General features: G+C 30.0%; 1 protein-coding gene across 3 annotated transcripts; it reads left to right on the top strand.

The window, feature by feature from the left end:
- The first annotated feature begins 1,145 nt into the window (after positions 1 to 1,145).
- On the top strand, positions 1,146 to 11,727 carry LOC123294657 (large proline-rich protein bag6). Of its 3 annotated transcripts, XM_044875758.1 has the most exons (12): positions 1,146 to 1,162; positions 1,342 to 1,422; positions 1,508 to 1,625; positions 3,328 to 3,491; positions 3,572 to 3,812; positions 4,220 to 4,466; positions 5,380 to 5,716; positions 7,782 to 8,151; positions 8,493 to 8,943; positions 9,016 to 9,340; positions 9,413 to 9,589; positions 10,873 to 11,727. In XM_044875758.1, exons 2-12 carry the CDS (start codon positions 1,360 to 1,362, stop codon positions 11,242 to 11,244), a joined length of 2,865 nt encoding a protein of 954 aa, XP_044731693.1. In that variant the 5' UTR covers positions 1,146 to 1,162; positions 1,342 to 1,359; the 3' UTR covers positions 11,245 to 11,727. The 3 variants fall into 3 exon arrangements, with proteins under 3 accessions (XP_044731693.1, XP_044731694.1, XP_044731692.1); XM_044875759.1 differs by lacking the exon at positions 1,146 to 1,162 and having other exon boundaries at positions 1,317 to 1,422; positions 3,575 to 3,812; XM_044875757.1 differs by lacking the exon at positions 1,146 to 1,162 and having other exon boundaries at positions 1,317 to 1,422.
- Positions 11,728 to 13,080: the final 1,353 nt, after the last annotated feature.

The raw sequence follows: 13,080 nt of genomic DNA, 5'->3' as shown, positions 1-13,080 counted from the left end.
ATCAAAAAGAAAACCGATTACCATCCTGAATTTATGCTTTTTCATGGCAGAATTGTAACAATATTTACTGAATTTTTCAAATTTTAATTTAATATGATAAATTAATTTCAGTGTTCAGATATCCTATTCCAATGTGTTTTGATAATGTGTAATTGATATATTAAAATATTTTAAACAATATTTATTGATTTTGGCATGAAAATTTATAATATTAGATATGTGTTCGGAAAAATTATATGTATATCAAGCTTGAATGTATTTTTAATGCCGTTACTTATTGTATCACTATTTAGAATAAAATCATTTAGAGATTAATATCTGTTTAATTTTTAATCCTTATTCAATTATCGTACATCGAGTAAAACGTAACGACTAAATCAGAGAATATATTTTACTGATATCAAAGATTGTAATTTATTACATAAACAAGTGAAAACAAACAATTGACTGAGTTAATTGTTGAAATACCATGCATAGTCACTGTTGATTTCTTTATCACATTTGTCACTATAATAATGTCACTATACAAATAATCCACAAAATGTTAATAAAGACAATCAATTGAGAATACACACAAAGAAATTTAACGAATTTTAATGACATGCAAACGAATTTTGAAAGACGTATTGTTTATATATTTAAAAATATATAACATATAGTTTCCCCAACAACCCTTGAAATGGATAAATTATTATCAAAACTAATAGATGGCCCTACGGGCCTACACGAATATAACGTGTAGAGCCATCTGGAAAAAGGCACCTTCAGAGAACGAAAATTGTAAAAATTTTACAGGGAGTTGCAGATCTGTTTTAAATTAAAAATTATAATCTGTGGTAACGACTAAATTAATTTTCTAATTGAAAAATTTCAAATAAAACGGTTTGTAATTCAACGTGAAACTCGTCGTTTAAAAGTGCGCAGAAAGTGACGCATATAAAAGAAAATATACAACTGTCGCTAAATTCATAAACATATACGTATATCTTTGATCTACGGTACAGTCTACATTCGTGTAAAAAGTGTTGCAATAAATTTTGTTATAATTTTTATGCATATTATTTTGTATTAAATGAAACACAACTCGCGATAATTGTGTTTTTAAAAGAAAAATACACACGATAATCATAATTTTGTGTTGAAATTCATTCTATATTGATTTGTAAGATTTTTATAAATAACTTATTTTTGACATTTCTTATTGATTTTGTATCAGGCCATTACGATTATATTCAATTATGCTGTTTTATTAATATTAAAAACTTAACCTACTCCATTTTCATGAGTCATTTTCACATATAATTTGTAAATATATTTTGTATAGTTGTATGTGATTTTTAGATTAGACATTAGGGAAATATGATTGAAGTTACAGTGAAAACACTTGATTCACAGAATCATCCATTTACTGTCGAAGATGATGTAAGTAGGGTTATAGTTTATTTTTTTATTTGTGTATGGATACATTATTTTGGTTTTGTATATCTGTGTTCATTCTGTTTTTCAGATTACAGTTAAAGAATTTAAAGAGTTAATATCAGGAAAAGTTAATATTCCTGCAGAAACTCAGCGAATTATTTACTGTGGTCGGGTTTTGCAAGATCGAAAAAAATTAAATGAATATGGTAATGTATTTAAAAATTATAATTCATAAAAACATTTGTAAAGATGAGGTAAATATAAGTTTGATGCCGAAAAGAGGAATAATTTCCATCAAAAGATATGTCATCCAAATGTGTGAGATCACTTATATGACCTTAGAAATTATAGTGCTTGTAATTTTAACCCAAATTGATTACAGAGTAATCAGAAACTGGCAATCATCAGGAAAAATCTACGAAGTATTCTTAAGTATTTCGCGTAGCATAAGCGTTGAACACAAGTCACTCTATAATCAGGCATATGTTGCCCACGGATCTAGTAATTATAGTAGGGATGTAGTATAAAGTCCTACTTTAGACGAGGGGGTGTATCACTTAGGGGGAAGTAATGTGCCTACTTTTGATTGGCTGCGGTTCTCATTTGTGGGAAATTCAAATAGAACGATAATATTTCGTGTGTTTTAGATTTTAATATTTCTATATCCATGGTTTTAGATTGCCTCAAGCAATATGCCTGCTTTTGATTGGCTGCGGCTGTTCGCTCTCTCTATTGCGGGAAAATTTAAATGGATAGCGAATTTTGTGTGTGTTGTAGATTGGTCCGAGCAAAAAATATTTCTATTTAAAGTAAAATCTTTTACCCTAAAGAAAAAAATGTATTTTTAAAAAAAAATACAATTTAGAAATTAATTACAAATATAATATTTTAAACTAATTACCCTTGGATGAAGGAATATACCTTTAATATTCCTATGACCGACTAATTACCTAAAGAATATACCGTAAATAATTCGTAAAATAATAAAAATAAAACTTATTTAAATTAAGATTAGGTTCACGGGTACATAATTCAATACATAAATAAGTAATAATTTCCCCAAATAAATTTTTACATTAATTTCATATTTTAAAAATTCTATAATACGTTGTTGATATTTAGTATTGAAAATTAATCGACGTATTTTGGAGACATTCTTAAGCCTTCTTTTGAATTTCATTAGTTAACTTATAATAGTTGTAACACTAGGATTCAAGATTGAATATTCACTACATTGAATAGAATATTGTTGCGTTTAGGTTATTTATACCGTTGAAAAAATTGTTTTAAAACAAGCATAAATACTTGTATTTATTTTTCTTTACAAATTTTACTTTTCTTTTGAATATAAGTTTATTTATTTCTGTTATCCACACACGTCAACTATATGTCAAACATGTTACTATGCTTACAAACGAATCAAAAACACTTAAAGAAGGTTTTGAACATACTTTTAGCATGCTCCTAGTTAACAGCCAATAGAAAGTAGGCATAATGATACCCTGCCTCTTCCTCTTGAGTGAGACTCACCCACTCGGTTATACTCTACCCCTTTTAAAATATTCCTATATCCATGATGTTGCCGTACCTAGTCTCGTCCACAGGTGTGACTAGAATGTGTCAACTTGATTCAACTCAAACATAACCTACTCCAATTAACATTTTTCCAACTACTGTAAGGTGTGTTGCAATTTCATTGCATTGTATCGGTGGATGAAGAGACTAACTAAATACTAAGAACTGTATAAATTTTTCTAGACGGTTCTGTTATCAAGTCACGATAGATTTGAAAAGGGTATACAAACATTTTGGTGTCAGACTTTTATCCGTTTACCGACTCTTAGAAAAGTGTAACTTTTGTTAGCAACATGTCGAATCAATATCTAAAATTTTGAATTTAATTTGTAGACGTTAATGGCAAAGTCGTACACTTGGTGCAACGTGCACCACCACAACCACATAGACCAAGCACCGGTAGTGGAAATAGTAATACATCTAGATTTCAAATACCATCACCAAATCAAATATACCTTGGATCAATGGCTTACAGTGCCGACATGATGGATGCACAAGTGAGTTAACAAAAAAAAAACCATTAAAATATTTCAATATTAATAATCCAATTAATGATGATACTACTTGCATTTCTTAGCAGAGAATACCACAATTACCATTAAGTCAAAATTTATCAAACAGTCGTTTAAATGTTGCACGTAAAATGTTACGTTTAGCCAATGCTTTAATTAATCAACTTGAAAATCAGACAACTGACAATGCTGCAAATGTTAGTGGAACTGAAAATAATATGGATTCGTTATTATTGGAGGATCCAATTGATACAACGCCTGTATTAGCTGCACAAGTTTATGTTCCTGCCTTTGGCAATGTTTTTGGTAAGTCATAAAAATGGCAAGTGAAAAAATTAGACCGTTAGATAGTGTTCTTCGGAGGATGTTATTTATTTCAATATAAATTATTTCAATTTTGATTAGAATGAGGAAAAAAATTTCCAACACAATCGCATGAATAACATATCGAAAAATTCTTTTAATCTTTTTTTCAGATTATTAATCTTACTTGCCTTTCTATTTATATATTTTGTGTGGGCCTTCACGGTACCCACATTCGAATTTTTGCTTGGTAGAACACTTCTAAAACGTTTTCTATCGGAAATTTTGCCTCATCACTGATAAACTTTTCTTGCTTCTTTAAGGAGAGAAAATAGAGCACTATTTCTAGCATTATCTTACGACTTTAATTATATAAAATGTGGGTAATAACTTCTGTCGTTCTTATTTAGATCAACAGCAGCAAATTACTTCAGCAGTTTTATCAGCTACAGATAATTTTCGTAATATTGGAAATATTGTTACTAATAATCAAAATAATAACGTATCACAACAAACAGATAGTTCAACAGCAGAGGCTAGTACAGATACAGGAAATACTGAAGAAGGCGCAACATCACTTCCTCCAACTACTGGCGAAGCTACCAATGAACCACAAGCTGGCAACGATGCAAGTACAGAAAATAATGCCTCACAAAAGTAAGCTTGTTTTTCATATTTTTCGTTAAGCCAATGAAAAAATTTTTTCCCGTTGTTATATATATGTAATACATTTTCGTAAATTCCTCTCTACCCCGCAAATGATTAAGCTTTATGTTTTGAAAGATTTTGTTAAGAATTTTCGTTATTTCGAGAACTTCTTCTATCTTCACAATATCATTTCTCACATCATTCTTAACAGTCAAGATATCCAGCTATAGAAATTTACTAAAATAAATATCGGACTAATTTTTTCGCGTGAATTTCGATTGCTTTTGTTCCTTAAAATTCTAATGCTGCACCTGGAATCTTCTTGGATTTCATGAGCGCTGTGTAATATGATCAGTGAGAGTTTGAAGATATAATAATTACTTGAATTAATGAACTAATCGAACTTCTTAAAACAAATAAATAGTGTTACCCATAAAGGTACCTTTTGACAATTGATAAATGGTAAGTAATCAGGTGGTCTAAATTGGAACTGCTGAAAAAGCGGCCCACTTCCTGTTTAGGTTGATATAGTACAAATTTTTACCGCCAGTTGGCGGGATTTATCTGATATGAATTTGAATATTTTTATTGGCCTTAAAAAGTGGTAAGTACAAGTATTGCCGTCTGGTAGTCGAAATTGTAACTACTGAATTCGGGACCACTTTTGTTTTTAGTTAGTACAAATTATTATCGCCTGTTGGCGAGTTGCAACTCCCAATTATCAATAGTAAATTTCGTATACAGTTATTATATAACGCCTATCGTATCGATGTGTACTAATGCAAGAAGTCTAGCGCACTATCAAAATTTAACAGGTGTGACTCGTAACGCCCGTCCCTATTTCGATTTTTTTAAAGTGAATTTTCATACAAATATTTGAATCTGCATATTATCGGATATTATATTCAATTTTTCTTTGCAGTACTAGCAATGGTAGCAATATTGCAAGAACTACAAGTTTAGCAGACTTAATGGATGAATTAAATCGCATTCAAACACGTCTTCAACCATTTATGACAAGATATACCGAGCTTATGCGTACGGATCCAACATTTGAAAATGAGACCGAATTAAATGAGGCTCAGCGTGTATTTGATCGAGTTTCAGCAACAATGCATGCATTAGGTCATGCATACCATGCGTTAAGTGATGTTATTTGTCCATTCAACAGACCAACACCACGAGCATTGTTATGTCGTCCAACTCTGGTACAACATGCTGTATTACAGGCGGGTATATCACTTCCCGTTCGTGTTCAGGTATATTTTTTGTGGTTTGATTTAGGTGGAACAAAGTCGACAAGAGCTGCTTTTTTTTTTTTAAATAAAAAGAGCTTACTCAAAGCCGGACACATTGTTTTTGATTTTTTTTATTTATTGGTAGGAATGATATTAAATTGTTTCAAAAAATAATAATATCGTAATATACTCAGTTTTCGAACTTTGATTATTAGAGAATAGAAAACTCATTTCGACCTGGTTCCATTTTATTTTATTTGAGTTTAATTTCAGGCTTAATTTTACAGTTTATATAAATTGTATTATAACTTTTATAAATTATTTTTGCATTCATAAAAATATTCTTCATTTAACAAAGAATTTAAAAAAATAATTTTATTGACTTGGAAATTTTTACGGTATCGATAAGTAACATTGTAATTCTTATTGCTTTTACAAAGTTTTGTTAATTACTGAAAGTTTTACGTTCATAAAAAACTGCAAACATGATTACACGGTTTCGTGCGCCAAAGTAAGGTAAGGAAAAAAGTAAGCTGATAGAAAAGGTAGGCTATAAACCTTCAATAATCAGCAGTACATTACACTTACAAGTTGTTTTATTGTAAGGCTAAATTATCAATTATGTTCGTTTTGCCAATAATTGGGGAATTTTCCGTAAACTAAATAATACTAGAGTAAGAGCTAGCGCCTGCCAAACATACGTTAAAGTATAAATTACGTATTCGCACTGGTGAAAGGAACAATCTTTGGGGATTACAAACCTTGACTAACGGCGCCTTCGGTAGGTATCAGGTAATCAGGGGCGAAGTACCCGAGCTCTCTCGCGTTAAATTAACACTCCCCAGACGCGGTAGAAGGTCAAAATAGACTACATTTTCTTCGATGATTATGAACTGATTTCACTGCAATTTTGCTTCTAAAATTTTCTTTCGAAACACTACCTTCGACTTATATATTAAAATATTATAGTGATATTTCGTTGAATATTATTAATAACTACAGGTAATGTAGAAGTTAGTTACTCTTGTCTATAATGCACTAAAGGACAGGTCTTATTTTATTATTTGAATATGTTCAGTATCACATACTAACATATTCAAATAATAACAGTTCGTTTCAACATTGAAAATTGAAATGAATTTAAGCTTACATTTTAACGCTTGATTCAAATAAATTCTACGTAATTTTGTTAGCTGACTCGTATGACTGACAGATAAGTGGCTGTACTGGCAGACAGCTATGAAAATTCTCCATCTCTCTATTATGATAAAATCAAACAGTTATCTTTCAATTGCTAATTTTAATTGATTTATGAATTATAAATGGGGAAAACATTGTAGATAATTGATCAGTATTAACCATTCTTTGTATGTAAATGCGTCGTTTAAAATATTTTTTTCATAAAAAATTGATTTTTTCTACTTTTTAAGGAGATCCAAGTACCATCCTAATATAAACAATGTCCATTAAAAAAATATTCTTTTAAATTATTTTTTTAATATATCTAAAAATTAATTTTTAGATTTATTAATTATATTTTAATGATGAAGATATTTTTGATGACAGGCGGTGTTGTCAAGTGAAATATTATGCTTTAAAAGTTGGAAGTACTAGTGATCGATGTGATACTTTTCATAAAGTAATAATTCGTTAGTCACTTTTTTTATTCAAAGCTTATAATTTTTTCAATCTTATTGAATAAAAAGAAAATTTTCGTACAGTTGTAATTCTTATTGAATTGTTAATGTCACTAGAACGAAATGCCAATTGAATAAATGAATACTTTTTTTTGCACAGCACGTTAAAAGTTTTTATATACAAGCTTTTATATAATTTGTTAAAGTAAAATTTAGCAAAACCTCATTTTATTGCCTAAATAGATAGTTTGAATTTATAAAATCGCAAAGTAAGTTTATGAATTAAATTTGATATCAAGCTTGAATTCGAAAAATACGTGATTGATAAGAAAAAAGCTTGCAATATAAAATGATGACATATAAAATTTTTTTAAATGTCATCACATGTTTCTTAAGTATTATATTTTTCTATGAATAAAAAATTTTAATTTAATTTTATTAATATCCAGGCCCAAGTCGATGTAGAAAATATTACTGGTCGTAATCCATTTGGAAGACCCGATGGTAATTCAGATGAAGGTAGTGATGAAAGTGATACTGCAGCAAATACAGAAAGTAATCAAAACATACCACAAGATGAAACTACAAATGAAGAAACGCCTGAAACTGCTCCTGAAACTGGAACTACAACAGCATCAGCACCTCAGCCATCAGCACCATCTAATGATTCCAATGGTGCATCGCAGACACAAGAAACGCCAACGACTACATCATCTAGCTCATCACGTCCTCAGGTTACTGTTACGCATCGACCCGGTGGCGGGCGAAACGTAGATATTATTGTTGCAATGTCTCCTGATGATGATCCTATAACTCAAGGTATTTAAGAATACTAATCTGTCAAAAAAGTATATAAAATCTATAATAATATTTATCAATGCCATATTGTTTGTTTGTTTGGTCTTCTTTCACGTTACAAAAGCGAACCGGCACACGAAATTTCTACTTATTTATTACATTATTTAATTTAAAAATCAGCATTGTAAAAATCGCGGGGCACTGTTGGGGTCCTTTGATCTGACCAGCTGCTATAAACAAAATAATTCGCTCATTTTAGGCATTGTGTTTAACGGCAAAACTAACTGAATTCTATTTTAAAGTATCAAATTACATAATTTGTTTTTCGTAAATTAAATTAATCCAATATAATATATTTTAAGGTTTAGGTGGACCAAATCAAGATTTAATCCAAAGTTTAGTACACGCTGTAACAAATTCAGTAATGCGCAGTGTTAGCCTAACTGGTGTTCCTGTTAGTATGTCAACAAGTTCTGTGTCAATACCAATAGGAACAAATGGAGCTCCATTCATAAGCACTACTCGTCAACCAACAAATTTTGGAAATACAAACACTACTAACGCAAACGCTACTTCTACAAATACAACCAGTACCACAACAAATGCTTCAACTATCACTACAGAAACTACATCAGCAGCCAATGGTCTCGGTGCTGCTGGACAAAATTCTCAAGCTCGAGGAAATACAGCTACATTACCAACAACATCAACACAAACCCCTAGATCCACACCTAGACCTCATGTTCAGTTATCGCCACATTCATTCCGAGCTTTTGATCCATTTTTACAATGCAATTCACATCACATTACAGGGTAGATATTTTCGCTTTTTTAATTATATGTTTTGAATTTTTTGTTTGTTAAATTGCTTTTTAAAATTTTTAGACAAAATAGAAATGCGAATAGAACAGGTAATGGAGCACGTAGTCAAACTGTTAGAGAGGAATCGCCATTTGAAATAGTATCAGTTCAAGCAATTCCATCTAGAGCTCGTAGTACATCATTGCCCAGAGAATTAAATAGAATGCACGGCGGTAGGACATCACGGTCGAATGCAGCAGCTACAGCAGCAGCTTCGGCTACTGCAACGTCTGCATCTTCATCAACTCCTACTTCAGCAACAAGAAAAAATGCTACAAACACTGAAGCTACGCAAACATCAACATCCACATTGCCATCAGAAACAATTCTTACTCTCCCCACTCCTATTGTGAGTTTCAAAATTTACACTTTATATAATATTACTCGATATTGGTTTTATATGAATTATTTATTTTTTTAGAATATGGAAGTTGATACATTCTATGATGCCACAGAACATGAAGATGGAAATGAAAATTCGGATTCAGGACGTACAAAACAAAAAGTATTATTGCCCACATCTAACGGTGAATCATCATCACCTCCACTTCCGGACGTAAATATTGGAACAGAATCTTGGCACAATAATGTCCCATCAGTAAGTAATAAAAGATTCACTCAAAAATTGTCTTACTCTTTTAACAATCAGAGAAACGGAAATATTTACGTTCAATGTTCTAAAATAAAAAATTTATTTTTGGCCGAAGTATTTAAGATTATATTTAAGAACATTGAACATAAATGTCTCCGTAAACTTGAAAAGAAGATAAATTGTAGTAAATATTATTTTCTACAAGTTTGTTTATTATAAAATTTTCAATTTTAATAATAATCAATCTCGCTATGGTGTTACATCGGGTTCAAAAGCTTGCTCTCCGAATATGCAATTCATATATTCACAACTTTCAAGTTGATAGATCTTGTGTTTTATCGTGGTTCAAAAGATGATTGCTGGAACGAAACTCCTTTTGTGCACCTGTTCAGTTACGTTTGACATTAGATAAAATATATTTCTGCTGGAAAATGCATGTTGAATGAAATTCCTTTGTATGATGAGCTCAGAACCATCTCAGTAAAGTCAATCCACTCCGTACATTTTCCACATGGAAAACTAACAAATCTATTCGAATGAGGTTCTATTTATCAAGATATGATATACAGGGGCGGATTAATCATGGCCTGGTAATGCAATTCTCTGGATCCCTATATGTATTTGCAATGTTATCATTACGTTCACGAAAGTTTATTTTACCATATCAAAAATGAATTTAAACAATTCCTTGGCAGGTACAATTTCATCTCCTTTATGTAACTAGTCTTAATGTCTCGGAAAACTATTAACTAAATTTTTTAGAAAGCCTCTTTAATTTCATTGTTAGTCCTTGTCATAAAATATGTTAGAAGTCTAACAAAAGAATTAATTTCTAGATAATCTGTTGTCGCCGCGACATTTCTGTATACAGCATGTATAGTTCAGGCAAATAAGTTACAATCTTTAACGTTTCGAACGTAATGCAACCGTATTATTTGTTCTTCTATTCGATACTAGATGATTCTGTTTTATAAGTATGAATTATTTCATCAACTGACAGCATGTATCAACAAAAAACAATAATACCTATTGTCAATGAGAATCCAAATTTTCTCTATGAAACATTTTCAATTTCTTAAGTGTGCGCACGGGGCGTCTTTCTTCCTTTTCGGGGGGCAGTTTTCTACTCTGTCTAATGGTTAATCCGACTCTGATGAAATAGGTCAATTTTTTCTAACGGTTAGCTTTAAAAATCGCTTATAATAAGATAGAATTTCCATGGCAAACCCCAAAGAATTGGAATTGCTATGAATATTGCAAAAAATATTATACGATAATTTGTGTTTCAGGATTGGGTATCAGTGGTAACACGTGATTGTCAAGTACAACGACATGAAACAGCTCAACCACCATACAGTGATGCATATTTATCAAGTGTACCAGCTAAACGACGAAAAGTCATATCATGCAATAAACCACAAGGAACATTACCACAAGTAATAACAGAAAGTTTACGTCAAGCTGTATTAACAACAGGTTTATCACAAGTAGCACCAATTGATCATGTTGTGGGTGCAGCCGGTGGTGATGCAGCATTACAGGCAGCTTATCGTGAAGAATTACGCCAATCAATTAGATCACGACCATCACATGCCACACCACCAGGTATTGCACCACTAAAACGATTCCCAAATGCATCAATCTGTTTTCAAAAACCATAATATTTATAATAATATCATTTAAGTGTTATAGGTTTATTATTATACTTTATTATTCTGAATTGTTTATATAATTAATTTTGTTTAACTGTTACTACTTATTCATAAATAATAATATTTCCTTCAAGTAACAGGCACGACAGTTTGTTAAGATATTAATTCGTCCGGGAGAGAGGAAATTAGCTACTTATTCATCAATATTTTAATCGAAACATAGAATAATGAAATGCCTTTCCTAATTTTTGTATTTTATTTTAACAATAATTAATTAATTTGTTTTCATTTTATATTCAAGAAAAGCTTTTATTTTTCTTTGTTTCTCATCTGCTTGATGAATATCTAGGTGAGAATTAATGCCTTAACATTTTGTGTTTTTTTTTTTATTTATATGATATAATAAAATATTTGGCGATTATTTAATCGTCGAGTCTTCTTGTCTTGTATTCCGTATGTAAAATTCATAAATATTAAATTAATTTAAAAATATTTTTGGTTTATTTATAATTACCAAAATTTGTTAAACTGTATCCAGAGTGCAAATTGTATTGCCAAAATTAGTTATAAGATTCAATAACTAAGTGTAAGTAAGATAAATTTTTTTCAACTTAAGAAGATATTCTATTTAGGCTTAAGATTTTCAAAAGGTATAAAAAAAAAACGGAAAAAATTTTCCCAGTAAAATGTGCAATCGCATATTTCACACAATTTTAATGTACCAAATTTCAATTTGTTATCTTTTTCCATTCTTGATAGATACCGGATGTTTCTGCCAAAAATTTCCAATTTTGAGTGTTTCATTATAAACTTCTAATCAATTTTTCTTCTCTAATCTTAATCATTTTGTTTCATTTCGTTTCTTATCGTTTCGTATATTTTAACAGACCTTTTCATTTTAAAAAGTGACTAGCTTTTGTTTGAAAGTTTGTTAAAAAACTAATGTGATAAAATGAATAACTATTATCTTGTAACTATTGCTGTCTGTCCGAAACAATAATGAACCGTAATTCAAATGAAAAGGTATATTGTAGAGTTCGAAAATTTATAAAAATACTCGAGATAGGAAATTTATAGGGAAAATATTTTGCTCGGTATATTTTGTTACCATCATTATTCTACATTATTTTCCTCAAAACAAGGGTTTATAGGATCAAAAAAGAGAAAAAAGAACTTTTAATTCTAAATGGCAGCGATGTAAAAACATATAGTTAAGTAGAAGTGAAAATTGGCCGACTGAAATTAAAAATTTAAGCAAAAACAACTTTAAAACGAAATTTTATTGATCAAAGTAACTAAAAAGAAAAAAATTAATGCAAATTAATTGAAAACTGGTGCCGCTTACTTTTTTCTTTCATCTTAAATATTAAGACGTCTAAAAAAAAAAGCATAATTTTTTAGGGCATTTTGTTAAATTAAAGCTTACCTTTGGAAGATGTTTTATTATATTATAAATTACTTACCATAAGTAAAAAATATTTAATTTCTTGACTCAAAAATGAAAGAAATCATTTTATTATTAAATACTTTCCTATGAAAATGAAGAATATCGAATTAATAAACAATATGGGTTTACTTTACTTAAAATGTAATCCGAAGATTATGAATTTAATTCATCTGCTTGAGTTTTAATATCGAAATAAGTCTCGCTATTGTATGTAGAAATAAATCTAAAATACTTTTTAATTTGACAAAATGATATTCAGCATGTAAGTAATTTATTTTCTTATGAATCAAATTATCTACCAATTTTTTATATTAGAGTGAAAATAATGAATGAGAAAATTAACCGTAATTATAAAATTTGAATAAATTATCTAGAACTAATGCATATAACTAGCACCA

This window comes from Chrysoperla carnea, chromosome 3 (assembly GCF_905475395.1).
Source record: "Chrysoperla carnea chromosome 3, inChrCarn1.1, whole genome shotgun sequence".
NCBI lineage: Eukaryota > Metazoa > Arthropoda > Insecta > Neuroptera > Chrysopidae > Chrysoperla > Chrysoperla carnea.
Note: the sequence above shows the minus strand (reverse complement) of the source record. Positions and strands in the feature narration are given on the sequence as shown.